Consider the following 25,686-nt stretch of genomic DNA (forward strand, 5'->3'; position numbering starts at 1 on the left):
AGCACATCGACATGTAAGTGGGGTTGTGGGATAACCGGTCACTATATCCCAACCACTCACACTAACCATTATCATTCACTCTTTAATACACAGCAACACATTGCAAATATAATCTCCCTTTTGAAAATGTCATTTTGTATTAGATTGTACAAAAATCCCAAGAAACACGGTGTACTCAGCTGTATACATGGCCATAGAAAAACAGAAGAGCTATGCCACAATCAAGCTATATGACAATATGCCTCATGTGAAGAAAAAAGTAGAAACCACCTAGGTGGAGAGAATTGCCACTGCATCTGCCCTCTAAAAGTAAAAAATACACGTCAAAAGAAAAGCATGCCGACGTTCTCCTACAGGAACCAACTGATGTATTCCACCAACTCCGAAGAGAGTGGTTTATGTCAAGCCAAATGTTGGTGGGCACCTTCTCAACGCCAAGTGAAGTCGCAACGTAGAGGCAACAAGTCTTCCAAACATTCCACAAAGTGGGGTTGACTATCATGCAAAATATCTAATCTTGAACTAGCACCAGATTATTGTGGGAACCCTCATAAAACAAATGCTCTCCAAGGAGGTACATGAGTCAACGTACTACACCCCAAGTCACGCTCTCCAAATGGCGTAGAGGCCTGGGCAGATCCATAAGCAATGCCTAGGGTCTCTCTCTCTCTCTCTCTCTCTCTCTCTCTCTCTCTCTCTCTGGTGCTCCCGCGGCATCAGCGAGTGTAGCATGTGGTTTACATTTGTCTCGAGATGGAGAAATTTACCAAATCTAGACATACAGAAGATTGACAAATTGAGATGTCAATCTATCTCAAAAAGAAAAGACAATTGTGCATTTTCACACACACGAGGGAGAGTGAAAGCATGAATTTGTCTTTTTCCAAACCCCCTGTACGTGTGTGTGTGTGTGTGAACACACACAAAAAGTTTGTTAAATCGACGCAGTGCTGGACCAAAGTGAACCTAAAATCAACCCACAATAGAAAAATCAATAATTCGATGAGCCAAACCTTGCCCCAAAAGGTATCTATTTTAGATTTCAAAAATTTCTCCAACAGACCATACTTGGTAAAAATCTGTAGAACCAATGCAAACACACAGCTAAACCAATGCACAGACGCTAACACATCAAAACCAATACATAGACATTTACTAGTAAAACCATAACAGCACGATTCAACCTCAAAAAGAGAGCATAAACACTCCACATTGTGATAACATACTCCAAAATGCCAATTAGGCACTGATTAGGCTCCATACACATAAGAATCAAATATTGGTATGTCTTTTTTACTACATAAGAGCAAAGATTCAAAAACTCAAGCAGCTCCGATAGACAGCGAGACTAGTGAGTGATTAGCACCGAAATTAGCCAAGTGTTTGGATGAATCAGCAAAAGCACGCAATTACAAAACAACACAACAGGTTGTTTCATGTCAAAACGTATTGAGATTTTTGCCCATATTTGCTGATGTAACGTCCATGTCTTAACAAAAGGAATATAATGGTATTGATGGAAAAAGGGAGGGCCAGGCAATACGTAATCAACCTCTGCGTCCTAATAACCTCAGCAACAAAATCTTAAGCATAGGATGCTCAGGAACATCACTCTTCTACACTCTCCAACAGAAAATCAAAGAAACATTGTGTCAAAATTGCCTTGTTCTTATTATTGTGCTGCTGGCCTTTGACAGGCATTGAAACATTGCCAAGTAAGTAGGGCCAGACATACTGAAGCAAGAAGCTCAAATGCCACAACTTTCGAAAAATCCCAGCCTAGACCTTGGCGAAGGTAGCTGCAAAATAAGAAGAAATGAAATCTCTCTCCCTCTCTTTTGTGAATATTTAATTGAAGTGCCTCATTTATTGGAGTGTCAGCTCTCTCTCTCTCTCTCTCTCTCTCTCTCTCTCTCTCTCTCTCTCTCTCTCTCTCTAGCTTACGAAGGATGGTTTACGGATAGGCCCAGATACATGGACACTCACCTGTCTCATGTGGTGCGATGTGCTATTGGCCAGATACGCACATCTTCACACCAGCTGCGGATCGAGACTGGGAGATACAGCGGAGTACCAGCAGAGGCCAGGACATGCCCCCTGTGTGACATCGAGCCTGAGACAGAGTTGCACTACACATGCCACTGCCCCGTCTACTACGAAATACGAGGCCGCTTCCATTGCTTGTTCAGAGAGGGCTTTGGACCATTCTCTAGAGTCATGCGGTACGAGGATCAGAGATGCCTGGGTTTGTTTTTGCTTGAGCTACGTAGACACAGAGAGAGCCTGATGAGAGGAAATATTAGCCAGTCTCAGAGACAGATCACAGACTTCTTTAGAGCTGCCCGGAGGAGTCACTACCACAGCAGAGCTCGTCACTTTACACCAGAGGCATACTGATCGAACGAGCGACTGAGCTGGGGAGATCCAGACGCCCATGACTGCAGAGGACTACACAACATCGACAGAGGCTGCATCAGAGGATCCAGGTCATGCCTGGTCAGACTACGGACCATGGAGGAGATTGATGAGATCCTCCAGCGACCGATGCTGGATCTCCTATGATCTACCTATCCCAGCTAGCAGTTTTAGCTGCTTAGTCCACACCCAGCAGTCTAGGATTCCATAATATTTTATTTTGTCATTTTGTCATTTTGTCATCTTGTTACTCTGACTTTGTATCAGATCCACCACATTGTAACTTTCTGGTCTCATAGGTCACTTTGGCCTTTTGAAGACGTTAATATAACATTTCATTTCATTTCATTTCTCTGTCAAAGCTCTCTCCCCCCAGCGCGCTGCCCTGCTGCACCTGTTGTGGCTACCTGCTGGTCGTAACCTGCAGCAGTGCACACATCTTTACATAGATACTCTTCATCACCAGCAGCAGTCTGTGCAAAATAGCACAGATTGCCTTGGGGCAGGAGCAATGCAGAGGCGTAAGCTATGCAAGGCAGCTGGTGTAGTTACAGGCAGCACACAAGGTAAGTAGCAGCGTCAACTGGAAGAATACAGCGGCAATGCAACGCGCTGATAGGCAGGGCAACAGGCGGCCAGTTTCGCAGGTGCTACTGTTAGCTTATCCAAATACACAGCCCGAGCAGAGACGCCGTTCAGGGTATATGCCCCAGAACAGTTGGTATGATGAGGAGTGCAGAGATTTGAGAGCCCAACTACAAAGAGAGGTTTCTCTAGGAGTCATCACTCATAGACAGTCGTGTATTGCCTTCCGGCGTTTAGTACGCCAGAAGAAGAGGGCCTTTCTATGGCTAGCCTTGACCAGGAGTTATGCCAGCTATTTTTGAGTCAGGATTCGACTGAGGCTTGGCAGCTTTTTCATGAATCCTCTCCCGCTCTAGCTATTACTTCTTCGGAGAGGGGTGGGCCCGATATGCAGCATCCCGAAATACAATGTCGGGGCAGCCACCTCTACCGGATCCACCAGAGCCATGCCCAGATGCATATGTCTTCTTTACAGCGGATATGGTAAGGAAAGTCATTGACAGGATAAAGCACGGGAAAGCTTATCATCATGAGGGATTAGTGGCCCAGCATTTTATTTATGCCAGAGATATGCTTGCAGAGCTTCTAGCTATGATGTTCAACCGTGTTAGGTGTGAGGGCCTGCCTGAGACGAAGTTTGTCTACTATCGTGCCTATCCTAAAGGCAAGAGACCCTATGGAACCTGAGAACTGGCATACTATTATGATCGGTCACACATTGGTGAGCATGGTTATACGCATCCATTCTCGAGTAGCAGTTGAGCAGATGGGCAGAGAGACATAGTATACGAGCACCAAGACAGGCAGGTTTCAGGAGGGGTTTCTGTACTCTTGATCACATCCTGACTCTACGAGCCATTATTGACGAGAGCAGGTCACATGGGAAACGGATATATTGTAGCTTTGTGGACTTCCGCAAAGCTTTTGATATGGTACTCGGAGCTAGACTGATGCGGCGACTGCAGGTCATGGGGGTACCCACCGAGCTCATTTGGGGGATTACGGCTTTATACAGATCAGTTGTGGGGCACGTACGCACTCCTGAGGGGATTTCTACCCTGGTTCACTCCACTATTGGAGCGAAGCAGAGATGCCTGTTATCTCCTACTTCGTTTGGTATGTATGTAGATGAGGCCTCTGATTACATTACGAGACTAGGGGACAAAGGAGCACAGCTAGCAGGGACATGCATCCTACTTTTGTTATATGCTGATGATATTGTGCTGATTTCTGACTCCCCAAAGGGAATGCAGTGCCACTTGGATGCCTTACATGTGTTTGTGGAGGATAGTGGATTGTCTGTCAACCTTGGTAAAACCAAGGTTATGGTGTTTAACACCACACTGCAGTGGGTCAAGAGGTCAGCTCCCACATTTACCTATGGGCAAGAGGTTGTGGTGTATACAGATGCATATACTTATCCGGGGGTAGTTTTTAGTGGGCCGGTTTTTCCGCTGAGAAGAGCAGCAGAGGCTAGATTGACCAGAGCCTATGCAGCCTTTGGCAGACTTGAGAGGATGTGTTAGCAGGTTCAGTTTTAGGAACCTCAAACCAAACTTTAGCTTTTTGATACTTTGGTGACCTAAGCTATGATGTACGGGGTGTAGATTTGGGGGCCCTCACTGGTTGTCACGACAGAGCTAGCAGCACTAATGGATGGAAAGGGATGGAGAGGCACTTAGTATCTATGATTTCTAGGATGATTAGAGCCAAGGCCTCAGTACCTCATGAGATTATCAAAGTAGAACTACTTGCCGCTCCGGTGGTGATTGAGGCACTTACTAGATCAGTCTCTTTCATACATAGCTCGTGGGACCTTCCCAGAAACAGATATGCCCGGCTTGCTCTTGAGTCTTCCTAGTAGTTGGCATTAAAGGGCCACACAACTTATTGGCATAGACAGATGACTTCTTGGTTCCAAATGCATGGTTTTAGCATGGACAGACTGCCTCTCTTCAAGTACTCTTTGGTGGCCCCCTCTCTCACTGTGACACGGACAAAGATTACTAAACTTATCCTCTAGGACTTGATTCGGATGGACACCATGACTTAAATAGAGCCTACGCATGAGTTGGGCACGAAGATGGCTTTTTACAGAGATCATTTTCTCCATCTCACTGCAGATGGCTGAAGTGCGCGAGCGAGAGCATGTGTGAGTGTGTGCAGCAATGGAGAAGAGAGGAGAAGAGGAGACCTTGTGTTTGCAGGGGCTAAAACTCACTCTCTACAATTGAGTCCCCTTATTCTATTATGTACATAATGAATAAGTATAGTGGGCGGGCACCTGGCCTAACCGGCCACATGGAGCTTTACCCCAACAACCTCCCACGTAAAGGCCAATGTGGCCGTGAGAGAGAAAAGAAAACCGTACAAAACCTATACAAGGCCGTCACAAGTATGACCTCACCCAACGCCCACTGGCTCACTAAATCTGTGTGCATCCAGCTCTAATCGTAGAGAAAGTATAGAGCGATCGACACCATACTCCTCACTAAAGCCGCACACATCCTACAAGTATCTCACCATACACTGTAAAGGTTTTGTACGGTTTTCTTTTCTCTCTCACGGCCGTCACAAGTATGACCTCACCCAACGCCCACTGGCTCACTAAATCTGTGTGCATCCAGCTCTAATCGTAGAGAAAGTATAGAGCGATCGACACCATACTCCTCACTAAAACCGCACACATCCTACAAGTATCTCACCATACACTGCAAAGTACCCCCATGCTCAAGGCCAACGTCAGTCCCTGCACGACTAACTGCACCTACTGCAAATGCAATCTCAGGTCTCGAGATCAATATCACGTACATGAGACTCCCAAATGCTGATGCAATCCTAGCAATATCTGCCAATTTGACCATCTCAATCAAATCTGGCTCAGAACTCCACTCATGAAAATCCCCCTGACACCCGAACTCCGATCCCTGGAATCCATCCTCCTGTCCATCGCATGTCACATGTGCACCAAGAGCATCTGTCTGCCCTGAACCCTGTGTGGTAAGAGTAATGCCTAGCTCTAGCTCACACACATCAGCCTCTGGCCTAAGCATCCATGAATGATTGAATCATGGCTAAATCCTCAGCACTCAAGCCATCCATATGCGTCATCGTATCCACGAATGACATGTCCTGCTGGAAACTGTCTGCACAACTGGCTCAACATGCTCACAAGCTGGAGCATCATGCAATCTATCTGCAAAGGAGACATGCCTCGTCTCTCTGCATGGCAGCGTACTCACAACGCCTGTGCCGTCTCGCACATGACGTACTCGCATCGCATGAATCGTGTCAACACTAGCACCTCTCGCTATGACTAGCTGTCCACAATGCAATCTGAAACTGTTCTCGTCCACCACTACCTGGCATCCGTTGTCTCGTAACTGACTCACAGAGATCAAGCTACGTGTCAAACCTGGCACATGGCGTACATCTTGCAACACTTATGATGCACCACTCGGCAACAATAGTCTGACATCTCCTGCACCAACTATGTCATGCACTGAACCATCAGCTAGACACACACGTCCAAGCATACCACTAGCATATGTGCTAAACCACTCACAACTCGGCATGACATGAAATCTAGCATTCACATCTAGTATCCAATGGTAATGTGTCGTCAAAAATCTACATAAGAAAGTCAAGAGTAAACATGAAAGCAAAGGCGACATCTACGTCATGCATAGCCACATACGCTACATCTGCTCCCACATCATCCAAAGTGATAGCATCCCTCTTGTGCTATCTCTTGCGTTGTCTCATCCGTCGAAAACAACGCCTACGTACATGCCCTATATGACCACAATGCCAACACACAACATCTCTATGTCTGCAAGATCGTCCTTTGACTGTAGGCATCTCCCTAGACTCATTTGTACCAAAAGCATTGCACAATCTTTGCCATAACTCTTTAGCTATACATGCATCCAAACCAATGCGATAGACAGACTCAGCAAGGTGTAACATGATCGTCGAACGTGCAAGCTTATCCAAGTCCTCCCACTCATCGCCAGTCATAGACTCTGACCTAGCATCCATGCCCTGTAGTGGCAACACTTGGCCCAACTGAGTCAATGCATCATGCATACCTGCTTTCCAATGCTCAAAGTTTGAACCATCAAACTTTGTATGGAAAAGCACAAACCCTGACAATGATGTACATGCCAAATCCATGGTGATAACCTGTAAGAAGACCAAGCACAAGTCGATTAACTGACAATAGCCAAAGCCTGGCTAACTCGTACACCAAGTACTGTCAAAATAAAACATAAGCTGTCTAAGTGAAGTACCAGCAAATATGGCGATCAATGTAACGAAACAAGTGAGAAAACCGCTGAAATGATGCCAAAACACCCGGTCTAATCCAAGAGCACTATGTGGTAATAATCGATGAAACTATTATCAACAATCTCCCTTCAAAGGACATAATGCGGTGAGCAAACACTCTCACAATGCGATGCCAAAACACTATGGCAAAGCAACCACTGAGTGCCAAATGCAATCAAAACACGATTGCAACCCATGCTCATAAACAAAAAAACTCCTAAGAAAAATCGGGCAAAGTTTCAACAGCATTTGGCTATCTAACCATGAAAACCATACATGCCATAAACATGCTCAAAACCATGAGCAAATCATACATAAAATCCGCACTCAAGCATACATGAGCTGCCCCAAAGTCTCAACTCTCTAAACTTAAAAAACGATCATGTAATCCGAAAGACGAAGTGCATCAACCGCACTCTACAAGCGAGGCATATACTAGCATAAACTTGGATGCAAACCAACCAAAATATGACACAAATGATGCCAAAACACCCGCTCTAATCCAAGAGCACTATGTGATAATCCGAAACACAAGTGCATCAACCGCACTCTACAAGCGAGGCATATACTAGCATAAACTTGGATGCAAACCAACCAAAATATGACACAAATGATGTCAAAACACCCGCTCTGATCCAAGAGCACTATGTGGTAATCGATGAAACTATCATCAACAATCTCCCTCCTAAAGAGATTACCATATGTATGTAAAGCGCACATCATGTGCATCTACATAGCAATATAAACGAGCATCAAGCATGTAACAAATGTGTATCAAAGAGCATCCAAATTGGCTGAAAATTCAGCTCACAATCATGCTGAATATGATTGCAAAACTCTCTGCAAATTTGTGCACCACACTTTCTGAAATCTGCTCAATCGCATAAGTCAATGCACATAACCTGTGATGAAGCCACTCTCAAGTCCTGAAAGTTCACAAGAATGCATACATCCACAAAGTGTTCTCAAGGTATGCACATAAATGTATTGAAAATATCAACCCACTCTCTCTTCACTAAGAAAAAAACATCAATGCACAAAACAAGAGAATGACAAAAGCTCAATTCGAGCTCTCCGAATGTAGCAAAACCACGATAGGCATACATAATCTTCAACTTTCCAAATACCCTGCAGCCGGTCAGCCATATCTTCCAAACCGCTCAGAATTTGCAAAAACTTCCTTCTGCAAAGTTGTAGACTGCGCAAAAACGATTGAGAATCGCAGGAATGGACCTGAAATGTGTTGTTTTTACAAGTCGAAACAGATCTGTAAAAATCTGCACTTGTGTACCATAGACGTGCAGACAGTCTGAGTGACGTATCTTAAAATTGGTGAAGATTTTGAGAAGACTTTCTTCTGCAAAGTTGAAGAGGACAAAAAACAGGTCAGGAATTGCGGGAATCGGCTTGAATGAAGACGTCAAAACAAATCTGCAAAAACGTGCTACAGTTTTTGTTGCTTCTCTGCTTGCTTCCCCGTTGAGCTCCAATGGTGCTCCCAATCCCTGGGCTCTGATACCAGTTGAAGTGCGCGAGCGAGAGCATGTGTGAGTGTGTACAGCAATAGAGAAGAGAGGAGAAGAGGAGACCTTGCGTTTGTAGGGGCCAAAACTCACTCTCTACATGTGAGCCCCCTTATTCTATTATGTACATAATGAATAAGTATAGTGGGCGGGCACTTGGCCTAACTGGCCACATGGGGCTTTACCCCAACGATGGCTTTGTAGTCAAGCCCAGCTAGATCAACACACATTTATCATATGGACACATCTCTCTCTCTCTCTCTCTCTCTCTCTCTCTCTCTCTCTCTCTCTCTCTCTCTCTCTCTCTCTCTCTCTCTGTGTGAATAGATGGAGATACAGATATGATAGCATTTCCATGCTTGTATTTACCCCAGCATATAGGACTGCATCTTTCCCCTAGATTTAGAGCTTTACCCTTGTATCACTCCTCTCCTCCCCCAGCCATTACACAGGACACTACATTTTACTTTTATGTGTTTTATGATTTATCCTTTACGGATACACAAAGAACCCCCACTTCATGTACTTTGATTTATTCTGCCTCTAATAGACGTTAAAAATCTCTCTCTCTCTCTCTCTCTCTCTCTCTCTCTCTCTCTCTCTCTCTCTCTCTCTCTCTCTCTCTCTCTCTCTCTCTCTCTCCATTGTTTTTTTATGCTTTTTGGGGTTTAGAAATTGTTTTTTGCAGGTTTTGCCAATGTTTTTTGGTGTTTTATAGGGTTTCAAAATTATTTTTTAGGGTTTTGCCATTGTTTTTTCTTGAAAGGTTTTAAAATTGTTTCTTGCTGTTTTTTAGGATTCGCTTGTGCTTTCTTTTGTTCTCTCTCTCTCTCTCTCTCTCTCTCTCTCTCTCTCTCTCTCTCTCTCTCTCTCTCTCTCTCTCTCTCTCTCTCTCTCTCTCTCTCTCTCTCTCTCTCTCTCTCTCTCTCTCTCTCTCTCTCTCTCTCTCTCTCTCTCAACCGGGAAAGGAAAATGTCTTCCCCACTCACACCAGTGGAAAGCAAGGCAAAATTCGCGCTCACGAACAAGCGCATTTCGGTATTGGAGATAGAAATGAAAGCTTGGAGGAAAGAAATGGAAGAAGAATGGAGAGAAGCAAAAATAGTTTTTCTCCGCAAAAAAAGTCTCCAAGAGAGAATCTCTCTTTTGAAAGGCACTATTGCTACCCTTATGACAAGAAGCGAGGCATATACTCACCCACAAGAAAGCCATCAAAGAAGAGATCACCAAGGAGATCGCAGGAGCAATTGAGAAACGACTCGATGCGCAAAACAACGGATGGATCGCACCTGTCAAGAAGAATCTCAAGCAAGAGGCAAGAGAGAAGGCCGAGAAGTGGATTGAAGTGGCCAAGAAAGAGGAGCATACACCCACCCAACTATCATTAACATGACATTAGAAGAAGAACAAAGGAGGAGGACACGATCCATGCATGTACGCATCCAACATTAAAGACCATGATAATGTGGATGAGGAGCTTATGACAACGATGGATATGATAGCATCCACACATACCAAAGCATGGAGAGAGGGGAAAAAGAAGGCAGACATAGGCACATCCTCAGTCAAAGAAAGGGAACTAATTTTGCGCTTCCCCTCGATGGAAACAAAGGAGTGACTTTTTAGGAGATGATCTTACCCTGGCACAGCTAGCACACATGATGGAGGTCATGCCAAAGATCAAGGCGGCAAAGGAGAAGGGGAAGGTGGCTTTAAACAAACACGGCCACGTTGTGATTGTGGAGAGGCGTACCACATGACGGTGCAAGGTCTATGGGACCAAACTCAACATTGCTGCTTGGAATCGTAATGGGTCTCTGAAACTCCATGTAGGAGCCTTTTAGGACAGCTTCACTAGGAGGGACATTGCATTTTACTCGGAGACACATCAGGCGCCTGGGTAGAGTTTACTAAATGTTGGTGGATATAGATGGGAGTCGGCCAGTAGACAGAAAACAAGATCAGAGCTCGAAGTGGCTATACTTTATAGGAAGGAGTTACAACCGATGATACACATTGCTCGCAGAGATGATCATGCCAGGTATATGTGGGTGAGACTAAGGCCAGAGACTGGCAGATACCTACATATTGCTATATGCTATTTTGCACCTAGTACGTCAGCTTATGCGGCACCTAGAGGGCAATCACGGCTTACTATTTTGGATGAGAATATATGGGAATTTTCTAGACATGATGTTATCATGGCTTTGGGAGATTTCAATGCAGTCACAAAGTGATGACGTGGCATGACCAACTGGCAGAGAAATGGCCGAGTGGACAAGAGAAGGGCAGCATCGTTTTTAAAGGGAAATGTACGAACATGGTGGTCCACTCTTCTTTTGAGGAAAGAAGCTCTGACCAACTGGCTAAAGTTCAAATAGCTCTTTATTTCTGCTTGGCTCCCCTGAGAACCGCTTGAAACCATCTTCGGATGACCAAGGGTGACACTTTGTGTAGCAAGCTACAGTGTCACTTTCACAGGACAGTTAGTTTACAGTTGATCTTTGGTCAGTTGGTCTTTGGTCGGGTCGGTTCACACTAGACAGACTCGCTGGGCAGACACACATTGCAGGGATACGGTGGTTTAGTGGACATCGTGGCCAGGTCACCACCGCCACCCAGTGGGGATAGACTTAGGTGATGTTATTTATGAGCCGTTGGTGGCTCTTTATGATTGTATATATGAGTAGTAGCGTTTGGCCAGAGAGCTTGTACGTAGTCGTCTAGAGTGAGTCTATACACAGAGCACGTCTTCACCATCCCGGCACATCTGAGCCTCGACACCCCCATTGTACCTGTGAGTCCTGGGCTGGAGCTGAGTGTGCTGCCACTCCAGAGTCTGTATCAGTCTTTGAGATAGTCGAGTCATATGTTCTGGTCTGCTGTTGTCTTTGTGAGCTCTGTTGATGTCTATTGTTTCCTTTCTGTTCAGTCTGTTTGAGTGAGATTGTCACGCACATTGCACTGAGGACCACCCACTGTAGAGAGCACAACACATTCGCGCTACACTTTGGACACATATTGTGAAAAGTTCCTATTACCCTAGAGCAAACGGGCAAGCAGAGAGCACTAATAAGGTTCTGATAGCACTCCTGCGGAAAGCATGTCATCTTCATCCCTCGACTTGGGCTCAAGCTATCCATGGTACCCTTTGGGCATATCGAACTTCTCTCAAAGCCACAACCAATCACACCCCATTTCAATTAGCTTTCGGTTTGGAAGCGATAGCACCTTTTGAATTCAACTCAGGATCTCCGCGAGTGGGCAGTCTGCGTGCCAATGGAGATTTGGGGTCGGCATCTGTCTCTCGTCTTCTTTTTTTGGATGAAAGCCGAAGTTTGGCTTCACTGGCTCTGGAAGCAGAGCAGCTTCGTCGTAAAGCCTGGCATGATCGCCATCTCAGAAAGCCGCAAATAACGCAAGGAGCACTGGTGCTACTTTATCAAGCCAAGTTTCTGAAAAAAGCAAAGAAGTTGGTCCTTGCCATGAGGTGATGGAGATTCTACCCCAAGGAGCTGTACAATTAGCCACCCTAGAAGGAGCTCCGCTGCCTTTAGTCAATGGATCTAGGATCAAATGCTATCATGCTTAAGCTGTCGATCAAGGGTCTAACCGGTCTACAATCAAGTGTTGAGCTTCGCCGACTCCTGAACCTTTAAATAACTTCGGGATCACTATCTTCAGCATCCTTGCTGTTCCTTTTCATCCTATCTCATACACCCTCTCCTTAGACAACTCTCCTTCTGCAGACTCTGTTGAGTTCAATGGGTTTGATTCTGGAATTGGATAAACTCTACCCTGCACTATCTATCTTCAATCTCTGTCTGTATCCTATGTAAACCCCTTCTGTGTTGTGTGTGTAGGAATGATTCTAGTCTTGGGCATAACCTATTCTCCTCAACCCCGACTCGAGCCTTTTTCAAAGCACAAAATTCTTTGATCTATAACATCTCAAGTGAAATTCAGTTCTTTTGCTATGCATAAATGCCTTAGTATTCCTGAGTGGGATAATTACGAAGGTAATTTTTTTCCTAGCAATTTTACGTCGCGTTTTATCGGATACCAGATTCCGGGAATCTTTCTTGCTCGTGCCGTGCCTTTCTATTCCCTTTGCCTGTTTGCTTCTGATGTCCTTTCCCTCCTTCTCTTTGCTTGTGAATGCCTCGCAAATATCAATATCACCTCACCTCATCCTGAAGCCTTGTTGCCCTGACGCCCTTTCTATCAACCAAGTGTGGTAGATTGGCTATGCCATTTCATTTTCCTCTTCAATACCCCTCTTCAATAGCAGGTCTTGAGTTCAACTCCTCCGCTAGATCTTTAAGGTCTCTGGGATAGTTCCTACACGTTAAAACTCTCTTCTTCTTCTTTTTCAACCCTCTGCTCTCACCCCCTAGCCCTTGCCTCTCATCTCAAACTCCCTCGCCTCTAGCCCTCCCCCTATCTAATCGCCTCTCGCCCCCTCCCCTCGCCCTCCACCTCCCCCACCCCTATTCCCTCGCCCTCACCCCTAGCCCTAGCCCTAGCCCTAGCCCCTCGCCCTAACCCTATCTCATCGCCCTCGCCCTTGTCACTCCTGTCACCAGCGTGTGACTACTATCTATCCTTTTTGTTGATTTCTTTCTTATTATTTATTTACTTTCACTTTTTGGAAACACCCCTCGGGAAATCTAACTGCCCTGCATTGCATAGCTAGTGTGGAACTATTTAGAGGAGTCCAGGCCTGAGGGCAAGTGACCACTAAGGTTGGACAAGGACTATGGTTAGCCAAAGTGGGGTTATTGACTAGCCTCCAATGCTACAGGAGCTACATTTCAGTTTTTGATGTGGCTGCAGTGTACAAAGAGGGTCGGATGACCTAGAAAGATACAATGGCAGCATCTCCTAAAATTTAGGGAACTGCTATTTTGGGACCTGAAAATGTATTTGCGTCGTTACCTCCGGAATGACAAGGGGAACATTTTATTACTCTACAGTGAAGTCAACTGGGCAACCGGTTGGGAGATTTTTAGAAGGCAACCCCAAAACGGGAAATAGACTGTAAATGTGCCAAGTGGCACATTTCTGTGCACTTTCCTCATGCATGAAGAAGTGGCGCTGAATTTGAAGGAGGGAGGGGCTCATTTGCAGTTTTTGTCACAGCTTAAGAGCTATGGAGTGCTTCCTTTCCCTCTTATGTACAGTGCGGTGCCAGGAGTGATGCCCTGCACGCTACGCACTGCCCTCTCTCTCCCCTATGGCAGTATGTTATGCCCCTCTAGTGGGCTTTTCAATTGACCAATGTACAGTTGTGTGGGTTCATGCGCGATTGTCGAGGCAAGAGCCTCTTGCACAGATACTGGATTAGCTAGCGGCTAATCCCCCGCAGGTACAAGTAAATTCGGAGAGGTTTCACGCCAAAAATCTCGTCCGATTCAAAGGGCAAGTAGCCCTACAGGTGCGGGAGCTCGAGGACTTGCTACGGATGCGACCGGCACGCGAAACGGAGCCCGAAACAGTAAATTACAGCCTGCTGTGTATTTTTGCAGTTTTAGGGTTTTGGCCCTAAACGGACCCTAATACCCCCAGCAAGTTCAGGGACGCGAGGGGACCGTTGTACACGTGATCTGGTGCCCTTTTGGGGCTGAAAACAGAGAATTCAGCGTCCTGCAGATTCTTGCCAGGTTTTGCAAAGTGCCCGTATGCGTCGGGAAAGTCATTCAATGCGTGGGAATACTGACTGTGAAGGGTCCTGGTACAGTTATGCTACCGAAATCGGGCCGGAACAGTTCAAATTCAGCCAAGCTTGTGCGGGGCAGCTTGTAGGAAACCACAGCGTTTATTCCCTCTTTTAAACAATAAAGAAATACCGAAAGGAGCGCCTAAGTTAGGGGCCAATTTGGTGTCGGTCTTCTCATACAGGTGCATTCTAGCAGCCTGTATCCCTTTCCCCTTTGTTGTGTCTTGAAAGTACAGGTAAAGTGGGCGACAAATTAATTGGGTGAAAGCAAATAAGGTTTAAGTCTAAGGTCTACCGCCCTTTTTGAAAGTACAGGCCGGTTTCATGGTTCCATTGTCGGGATTAAATCACTTTTTCCCATAGAAGTGAGCCTTGGTCAGTTTGGGCTTGAAGACACAGGGGATAATAGACCAGACACAGGGAATTGCAATTATGGCTGACAGACCTGATGATGTGACTGAAGAGGTTTCCTCTTCACAGGGTCAACAGACACATGAAGTGGGTGAGTCTTCAAGATCACCACAGGCGGATGATGATATATTCAAGACCCGGTTGGCTACTGCTGTGGCTATCTTCACACAAGTAATGCAGAACCCGAGGTTTTTAGCCTTTCTGCAACCTTCTCTTCCGTCTCAGCAAGTTGGGTCACTGGATCATATTCAAAAGCCTGTTAAGCCTCGTGCACAGGTGATTCATACTGCAGAGTCAATGGAAACACCTGTACACTTGACGAAGAACATGCAGTTTCCACAACCTGTGCCTAAGGTGCAAGAACAAGTGGCTGAAATGCCAGTCTTTCAAGCTGTACCAGTTCAGCCAGCCACTTTTCAGCATCCTATAGCTGGTTCTAATGGGCAGGGAAGGAACCTACAGGCTATGCAACAGGTCTTCCCACCACCTTCAGTACACCCTAGGTGGATCGGTATTCCAGAGCATGGCTGGTCATGCACCTGGAAATCAGTTTTACACGCCAGGAACAGTATTCGGGGGTGCTCAAACGATGATGCCTAACCCCATGTATGGTGTCACGAGCATGCTACCAGGGTTTCAAAGCACTCATGGCCAATTTGGGATGCCACAGGCAAATTTTGGTATGGCTGGAATTACAAATCAACAGCCAAATATGGCATTTCCAGGTCAACTTAATTGCGGTCACGGAACACAAATGAACCCTAACAGTGTTCCCATGTTTCAGTCACTTCCATATGACAACTTAACGCCGCTGGAGAGGCCAACTCCGTACAAAAAGGGTGGCAAAGGTGTGACATTCACGACCTTTACACGGTTTGATGACAGGAAGAAGACTCTCTCATTCCTCTAGCAATTTGACAAGGCCTATGCCGGGGGAAACTTTACAGAGGCTTCAAAGGTCCGCAAGGCAGCCACTTTCTTGACAGGGAATGCGGGACAATGGTGGACAACTTTATTGCTGCAAGGGCAAGCTCCGTCCACATGGATTTACTTCAAGCAGATTTTTGCAGCAGCATGGTTATCTGATGACTTTGAAGCAGATGTCATGACAGAATGGCACCAGCTTAATGCTGCCACTTGCAAGAATCTCGATGACTACAATCGGAAGTTTTGGAAAGCTCTACTTCCAGTAACTTCCTATAGGTTTGTGCCATTGACAGAACAGATTGAAAAATACTGTTGTGGCCTACCCAAAGGATTGAGAAAGTCCGTCAACACTTCTACAGCTTCCCTGGATTCCAACAACCTGTTCCACCCTCTCAGCCTACCCAGTCTTTTCCTGGGTTTCCACCCGCTCCACCTACTCACCCTACCCTGTCTGCTGCTCATGGCGTGGCTACTCCATATCCGATGTACCCTCCCTCATGGCCACTACCCCCCACCATACACATGGCCTCCATCTCCTTACCCACCTTTCTATCAACCTCCTCCTGCTCCTCCATCATCCGACCACCAACAATAGATCACCGATATTTAAGTTCTTCAGTTCCGCTCTCTGGAACGGGCCGCGGTCTTGTGGCGGGCAACCTATAGTAGCAGGCTACAGTGTCACTTTCACAGGACAGTTAGTTTACAGTTGGTCTTTGGCCAGTTGGTCTTTGGCCGGGTCGGTTCACACTAGACGGACTCGCTGGGCAGAGACACGTGGCAAGGATACGGTGGTTTAGTGGACATCGTGGCCAGGTCACCACCGCCTCCCAGTGGGGATAGACTTAGGTGATGTTATTTATGAGCCGTTGGTGGCTCTTTATGATTGTATATATGAGTAGTAGCGTTTGGTCAGAGCTTGTACGTAGTCGTCTAGAGTGAGTCTATACACAGAGCACGTCTTCACCATCCCGGCGCATCTGAGCCTCGACACCCCCATTGTACCTGTGAGTCCTAGGCTGAAGCTGAGTGTACTGCCACGCCAGAGTCTGTATCAGTCTTTGAGATAGTCGAGTCATATGTTCTGGTCTCCTGTTGTGTCTTTGTGAGCTTTGTTGGTGTCTATTGTTTCCTTTCTGTTCAGTCTGTTTTAGTGAGATTGTCACGCACATTGCACTGAGGACCACCCACTGTAGAGAGCACGACACCTTATCCGCGCTACACTTTGGACGCATATTGTGAAAGGTTTTGGGATTCTTTTCTACCTACCTCTTCGTTTAAGAAGATCACTTTTAATTTTTAAAGAACACATTGAGCGGTTTTGCTACGGACTCCTTACAGAGATCCGAGATTACTGCCTTGAACAAAATTCTATGTCTATACAACAACTAATGGGACATGCTAAACGGAGATTCTCGATACATTCCGAAAATTTGACCTTCCCCACTAATCAAGTTTTAACTCAAAAGACCAGACAGACCTCGACCAAGGATAATAGAAAGAAGAAGAACTCCCAGAAAAAGAAAGATGCACGACCCCGTTTGACTGCGGAAGAGAGAGCCCAACTATCTCAAAGAGGGGAAGTGTTTTGGTTGCAGGGAACAAGGGCACATCTCCACAAAGTGCCCCAAAAAGGCACAACAAGGACAGACTGAAGACAGGCCTGAGAGTTCTCGAGCAACGGAAGAACGTGGCAGAAAAGGCCAAATGAAAGCAGGACTGGTACCGGAGTGCATGGGAATCGACCCAACCCAGATGGATGAAAGTACATAACTTTTTAGCGCATAAGGCAAGGTAAAAGATCAGGAAGCCCTCATCTTCTTTGATGGAGGAGCCAAGGCCAACTTCATTTCACCTGAATTGGCGGCTCGAGTTGAGATTACGTCCGACAAGATGGGGCCACCGATAGAGGCAGTTCTAGTGGCGCCGGGATGGGATGTAGCCATTACACCTGTCATTGGCAAACTTCGTTTGCATTGTCAGGGGTATTTAGGGCAGGAGGACTTTTAATCATGCCTTTCGAAGGGTGTGACATCCTCCTAGGAATCCCTTGGTACCATAAGAACAATGCCGTGGTCGACTATCGGGCCAAGCAAGCGACCTTGACCATTGAGAAGGGCAGAAAAATCGTACTTGATGTAAAATTGAAGGGCGAGTCCGTCCCTAATGTATCGGCTTCGGCCATTTCAAAATTAATGAAATCTAGTCTCTTTGTTAACTCGATCTATTTGAAAGAATTGAATGATGAACAACGAACGAACATGTCTGAATTGGACAAAGAATGACATGAATTTCTGCACACATGCTGAGTGTTTCTCAGAAGGCCTGCCCATCTCGTCATGAGGACCACACTATTGATCTTATTCCTGGAACCACACAACCGAACCAGGCACGTTACCGTGTTAGCCGAGCCCAGAATGCAAAAATCATAAACCAAGTGAAAGACCTTGAAAAGGGTCTCATCTAGCCTAGTACTTCATCTTATTGTTCTCCGCTATTATTGGTACTAAAGAAAGGTGGATCTTGGAGAATGTCCATTGACTGTAGAGCTCTCAATAAAATCACCAGGGAGATATCTACAAGACACCCTTTCGGACAAGCTTTGGTTTATACGAATTTTTGGTGATGCCTTTTGGACTTACCAAGGCTCCAACAACTTTCAATCAAATGATGGATAGGATTTTCCGAGAGCATCGATCTTATGTGGGTACTTTCTTTGAAAATTTTATAGTTTTCTCCAAGCATAAAGCAGAACATCAACACCATCTGCTACATGTCTTTCAAGCATTGCGTGCTCACAGGTTGGTTACTAATGCCAAAAAGAGCGAGTTTTTTTTAACGGAGATACATTTCTTGGGACACATCGTCTCTACAGTAGGAGTATAGCTGGACCCGGCCAAAATTGAAACTATCTGCAATTGGCCTGACTTGAAGAATGCTCATGAAGTTAGATGTCACGAGGACGTGGAAACTGCTAACCTTAGTTGTTGTTTTCTTTCCGATGATCCCTCTTTTTGAAGTCACAAATGGTCAGACATATGAGTGGCCAGTGTGAAATGGCCAACGGCCAAGAGTTTCACCCGCAGTCGGGAAGGGCAGGTTGCCACGAGATGCTTGGGCCAGTCGGCACTAGAATCCGAGCAATAAAAGGGTGTCTAGGCTCAGTTCAAAGTCATTTAGGCCCCTCGCGACACTTGTAAGTTGGTGGGTACTAGGAAATTAACTCAAAAGAGGCATAAGGGACACATGGCAGCTCCAGGCAGAATTGCCAGACTCATCAGCTGGAGGGGGACGCCCATTTTTGAGAGGGGCTGATTTTGCACTTCAAGGTGACTACAGTGTATGTGTGTGTGTGTGTGTGTGTGTGTGTGTGTGTGTGTGTGTGTGTGTGTGTGTGTGTGTGTGTGTGTGTGTGTGTGTGTGTGTGTGTGTGTGTGTGTGAGTGGTCGGTGCAATTGATGACAACTTTAATGGAAAGCTTGCCTTCTCCCTTGCTCTATGTAGTGCGATGATTTGCTCTCGCGCATCTCTGTCCCCCCTTTCCACATATGGTAATGCCCCTCTAGTTGGGCTTCTTAGATGACCATATGCAATTCTTGGGGTTTTATGCGCGTTTGCCAAGGCAAGAGCCTTCTGTACAGGAACCGGATTAGCTAATTGCTAATCCCCTTCAGGTACGCACAATTCCATTGCAAGAAATGCGAAAACAGAGAGTTTTCTCGTGTGAAAACTCGTCCGATTTACAGGGGAATTGTCCCATTGCGAGCTCGGGCGTCTGACACACACGTAGACGTATTCGCTCCGCCCAAAACAATCCAAAACAGAAAATTACAGCCTGCTGTGTTTTTCTGCAGGTTTAGGATTTTGCACCTAAACTGCAGGGCATCATCAAGGGAGCCTCGAGAAAGCCGTGCGATGCTTACACAAGGCTTTGGGCACCTGACATTGTTAAAACAGGGAATTACAGCATGCTGATATTGACCCGCAGCTCACTGGAAAGCTTCCTAACCACAAAGGAGAGTGTCCTTGATGTGTACTTTTGACCTATAGAGGATTTGCGTCGTTATGCTGGCGAAATTGGGTCAAAAACTTGCAATTACAGCCATGGACAGGTTTGGACAGCTTGGTGAGAGATAGGTGGAAGTGTTCAAGTCGTCTATTTGCAATAACAATAAAGAAATACCGAAAGGTGCGCCAATCTTTGGGGCCACGGCATCTGCTTGGTAGTGCTCTAGGTTCCAGGCCGTGTGTGTTTGAAGTGTCAATTCCCGTTACAGGTTTTTAGTTGCAAAGTTTCTCTGTGTCCTAAAGTCTAAAGTAAAGCTTCGGGCGAAAGCCATCTACCGCCCTACAGGCCGGTTTCATGGTTCTGCCGCTGGGACAGAATCACTTTTCCTCAAGAAGCTCGGTTGGTTTGCGGCGAAGACACAGAGTACAAGAACGCGGGATTACACTATGGCGACAAAGGGAAAGGCATCATGGAAGAGGGTTCTTCTTCAGGACAGGCAAGCAATTCTTACAGTGTTTGTGGTTGGCGAGAGTTCACGGCCACATTTGTCTGTACCTCTTGTTGATGTGAATGCTCCACCAGTGCAGGGCTTTATGACTGGGCAACTTGAAGATGATGCGTTCAGGACTGAGTTGGTTGCCGCTGTGAATGTGTTTTCTCGACCGGTGCATAACCCAAGGTTTATGGAGTTTTTGCAAGCGCCACCAATGCCACAGTAGACAAAGCAACTCACACAGCGCAGTAGAGCCTGATGAGGTGTCACAAATTGGTGACATGTCATGCTTGGGCAGCAGAGGACACATCCACACACACACCCCGATGGGAAATGCTGACGTGACTGCAGATTTCTGGCGGGACTGACATGTGGCACTGCCGTACGGAATCCTGTGATTTCCGGCGCTGATTGTGGCAGCATGGAAAAAGCAGGCAGCAGCTTTTGGGCATAGCTTTATTCCACGCAAATGAGAGAGCTCAACTTTTGGGCAATACTTTTTCTACGCAAGTGCTGAGAGAGAGAGAGAGAGAGAGAGAGAGAGAGAGAGAGAGAGAGAACCCTTTTTGCTTTATTTTAGGCAAGGGTTTAGAGAGAGAGAGGAAAAGCCTCTTTTGCTTTATTTTCAAAGCATTTAATTTTCAGCTTTTGGGGGCTCTACTTTTAGCATCTCTTTGTAACTTCTAAATATGTGGGTTGGCCTCTCATAACTCAGAGCATCTGGACATAGAGTCTGAGTGTGAGCACCTGCCCGCACTCTTGTACTTTGAACATAGATTAATTCAAAAAGAAATACCAAAAGGGGCGCCAGTCTTTGGGGCCAATACCTCTAAGCACGGAACTCCACCGGGCCAGTGTCGAATCAATTGTGAACTGTGAACTGTTTGAAGTGATTATTTGTGGTGTCGTGGTAGATTCTCGACTTGGAGTGTTCAAGTCTGTTACAGTGGTATCAAGAAATCCGATCCCTTTTTTTTCCGTGGCACTTATGGCTTCACGCAAAGATCAATCGACTCCCTCTGCATCCGGAGATGCGGAAAGGAATCACAACAAAGATTCATGCAAGGAGTACGGCCCGCCTCGGCCTACTCAGGCGGAGCGTCAAGAGATGGAGCGTCGACAATTGATCGGCGATGCAACAAAGATGATGCTTAATTTTGCCAAGGACCCAAAATTGGCAAAATATATGAGCCAGACTTCTTTTGATGAGGTGCACACGCAGTGGCAGAAGACCACAAAACCACCCCGAAAACTCGCTCTCAAGAAACCTCCTACTCCCAAGAAGTATACATACAAACAATTAGAAGAGGTGGTTGATGCACAAATTGCTCATCTTTTTAACGCGCAGAACAAAGTTAAAAAGCACGACAAAAAGCAGAAGAAAGGCACTGACTTCCCGGGTTATTTGGGTCGTCGGTCTACTTTTGAAAAGGCAAAGAAACAGAAGAAGCGTGTTCGATTTGAAGGAGTACCCAGTTCTTCTTCTTTTTCTTCTTCTAACAGTTCTTCTAGCTCATCTAACTCGAGCGAGGAAGACAGAAAAGGCAAAAAGCGAAGCAAAAAGCAACGCTTCGGAAAGGGCAAGAAAAAGGCAAAGAAGTCTAAATCTCGCCCCGTGGTTGACAGTTCTACTGAGGACTCGTCTACAGATAGTTCGGACTCTGATGACAGCAGCTTTTATGCAAAGAAGAAGATTTTTTACAAAGCCAATCAGTATGACTTTCTGGAAGACAAAAGCAAGAAAGTCCGAGAGTTTAAGGAAGGTGGACAGTCAATTAAATTTGACACGTTTTCTGGTTCTAGAGATGCTTCGAAGGCTTTGTCTTTTGTACAGCAGTTTGACATCGCTTTCGCAGGAGGGCGTTACTCAGAGCACTCTTAGATTCGGAGAGCTGCCTCTTACTTTAAGGGGAATGCTCGAACTTGGTGCTCCACGCTTCTATTAAACAAGACAGCGCTAGTTAAATGGTTGAAACTCAAGAGGCTTTTTATTTCTTCTTGGCTGACTCGAGAGTATGAACGCAACATACGAACTACTTGGAACCATCTTCAGATGACCAAGAAGGATACAATGGACGCTTATTGCAAGAGATTCTGGAGATCTTTTCTAGCCGCCTCTTCATTTTAAGAAGATATCGTTCAAGGAACATATTGAGCGGTTTACCTTGAGTCTTCCTACAAAGATCCGAGATCACTGCTTGGAACAAAAGTCAGCTTCCATTCAAGAGTTGATGAGTCGTGCGAAACGGGACTTTGCCATTCTCTCAGGCAGTCTGACCTACCCCACCGATGAGATCATGACACAAAGAGCCAAATAGACTTCGATAAATGAAAGTAGAAAGAGGAAGAGCAACCCAGAAAAGAAAAATGCACGACCCAAACTCACTCCTCAGGAGAGAGCTCACTTCATCAAGGAGGGGAAGTGCTTTGGATGCGGGGAAACTGGACATATCTCCGCGAAGTGCTCTAAAAGGGCACAAAAAGAACAAAACGACAAGGACGACGAAAGGCTTGAGAGATCGAAAGCAGCTGAGAAACGTGAAGGAAAAGGCAAGATAAAAACAGAACTGGTTCCAGATCCGTGGGTACCGATCCCAGCATGTTGGACGAGAGTATAAAACTTTGCCGAGCTTGGGGCAAAGTGAAAGACGAAGAAGCCCTGATCTTCTTTGACGGAGAGGCCAAGGCCAACTTCATTTCACCGGAATTGGCGGCGCGGCTCGAGATCATTCCCGATCGGATGGGACCACTTGCGGAGGCAATTCTAGCGGCACCCGACACGGACGTAGCCATTACACCTGTCATCGGCAAACTTCGGTTGCATTGTCAGGGGTATTTGGGGCATGAGGACTTTTACATAATGCCTTTGGAAGGTTGTGATGTTCTCTTGGGAATTCCCTGGTACAACAAGAACAAGGCCGTGGTCGACTATCCGGCGAGGAAAGCGACATTGACCACAGAGAAGGGCAGAACCATTGTACTTGATATTAAACTTAAGGGTGAGTCTATCCCTATTGTATTGGCTTCGGCCATTTCAAAGTTAATGAAATCCAGTCTATTTGTTTACTCGATCTTTATGAAAGAGTTGAGTCATGAGGATAGGACAATTATGTCTGAACCTGATAAAGAACGCCATGATTTTCTCCACTCTCATGCCGATTGCTTCTCAGAGGCGACCTTACTGTGTGAGCATACTATTGATCTGATACCTGGAAGCACACCACCGAACGGGCCACCTTACAGTGTGAGCCGAGCCCAAAACGAAGAGATTATGAACCAAGTGAAAGACCTCTTGGAAAAGGGTCTTGTCCAGCCTAATACTTCACCGTATTACCCTCCAGTGTTGTTGGTTTTGCAGAAAGACAGATCTTGGGGAATGTGCATTGATTATAGAGCTCTCAACAAAATCACCATCAAGGACAGATTTCCGATTCCTAGGATCGATGATATACTCGACAGATAACAGGGATCCTAGTGTTTTAGCAGGATTGATTTGAAGAGTGAATATCATCAGATCCGAATCACGCCGGGAGACGTCTACAAGACAACCTTTCAGACGACTTTTGGGTTCTTCGAGTTTTTGGTGATGCCTTTTGGCTTAACCAATGCTCTTGCGACATTTAACCGGATGATGGACAGAATTTTTGGAGAGTACAGGCAATGTTGGCACTTTCTTTGACGATATCATTGTTTTCGCCAAGGATGAGGCAGAACATAGAGACCATCTACTTCAAGTCTTTCAGGCATTACGAGATCACAAGTTAGTGATTAATGCGAAGAAAAGTGAATTTTTCCTACCAGAGACACATTGTGTCAACAGCAGGAGTGCATATGGATCCGGCCAAGATAAAGACTATTCGTGATTGGCCCGATTTGAAGAATGTCCATGAAGTTAGAAGCTTCTTGGGATTGTGTTCGTACTACAGGCGGTTCATTTAAAAGTTTGCAGAGATTGCTTCCCCTTTGCATCTCTTCACACAGAAAGGAGTCCCTTTGTCATGGGGACCCACAGAGGTAACTGCCTTTCAGACATTGAAACAGAAATTGACTACGGGACCAGTTTTGACTTTGCCGGACTTGCAGAAGTTATTTGAAGTATATTGTGATGCTTGTGGTCGTAGTCTGGGTGAGGTCTTAATGCAATAAGGCCATGTCATTGCTTACGAGAGCCGCTTGTTCTCAAGGCCGGAATTGACAGCACAGATTTATGAGAAAGAGCTTTTGGCGGTTATCCATGCTCTTACTCAGTGGCGGCACTACCTACTCGGAGCGGATTTTACAGACCATCAGAGTTTACGCTACTTCTTGTCACAGAAGCAGCTATCCGAAAAGCAGATGCGGTGAGCTCTTGTCACAGTTTCAGTTCCAGATTGTCCATGTGCAAGGACAGAAGAATTTGGTGGCAGATGCTTTGTCTCAGAAGCTGTTGGTTCTGGCTACTTCCGTGATATATCATAGGAGCTTCGAGGATATGGTCGACCAGTATGCCACAGATACGCATTTTGCAAACATTTCCACACAGATACAGGATGGGAAGACAGTAGCGGGATATTCCATTCGGGATGGCTACTTGATGAGGAAAACCATGTTGTGCGTTACACAACCATTGAGGGAATAGGTTTGACAGAATGCCACTGTCCGCCTTTTACGGGTCACCGCGGCATTGCTACCACCATGAAAGGGGTAGAGAGATACTTCTTTTGGCCAAGACTCAAGAAGGATGTGGACGAGTTTGTGCGCAATTGCTTGGAATGCCAGAAGGTCATGTTTGACAGGCATAAAGCACAGGGATTGTTACAACCTTTGCCCATACCCCCCGCCCCTGGGAAAGTATTGCAATGGATTACATTTTTTATCTTCCGAGAACACAGAGTGGTCACAATGGTATCTGGATTGTTATTGACAGATTTAGCAAGCAGGCTCATTTCATTCCAGTGAAGAAAACAGTCAAGCCGGATCACTTAGCAAGACTGTTTGTGGCCCAGATTTTCAAATTACATGGCATGCCTGAGAGGATTCTCTCCGACAGGAACCCCAGATTTACGAGTTTGTTTTGGAAGGCAATTTGGGAGAACATTGGCACGCGGTTGCAATTCTCCTCATCTTTCCACCCGCAGACTAACAGGCAATCTGAGATTGCAAATTCAGTGGTTTTAGATTTATTGAAGTCTTATATCTCAGATCAGAAGACTCAATAGAAAAAGTATCTACCTTTGGTGGAATTTGCCTCGAACAACACGATACACCCTTTGACGGGGAAGGCCATTTGAGATTA

General features: G+C 45.8%; 1 protein-coding gene across 2 annotated transcripts in view; it reads right to left on the reverse strand.

Annotated features, from left to right (window-relative positions):
• Nucleotides 1–533: 533 nt before the first annotated feature.
• The window catches only part of LOC147460323 (seven transmembrane domain protein), a 106,114-nt gene continuing 80,961 nt past the window's right edge, over nt 534–25,686 (reverse strand). The window contains exon 7 of one of the 2 annotated variants that reach the window (XM_086511402.1): nt 534–966. In XM_086511402.1, coding sequence (XP_086367528.1) covers nt 810–966 — 157 coding nt within the window. In that variant the 3' untranslated portion in view covers nt 534–809. Of the gene's footprint in view, nt 967–1,223; nt 1,800–25,686 lie in introns of those variants that run through there. The other variant, XM_086511403.1, reaches the window with a different exon arrangement.

The sequence above is a fragment of the Adiantum capillus-veneris genome, chromosome 4 (genome assembly GCF_014529385.1).
Source record: "Adiantum capillus-veneris isolate H3 chromosome 4, ASM1452938v2, whole genome shotgun sequence".
Classification (NCBI taxonomy): Eukaryota; Viridiplantae; Streptophyta; class Polypodiopsida; order Polypodiales; family Pteridaceae; genus Adiantum; species Adiantum capillus-veneris.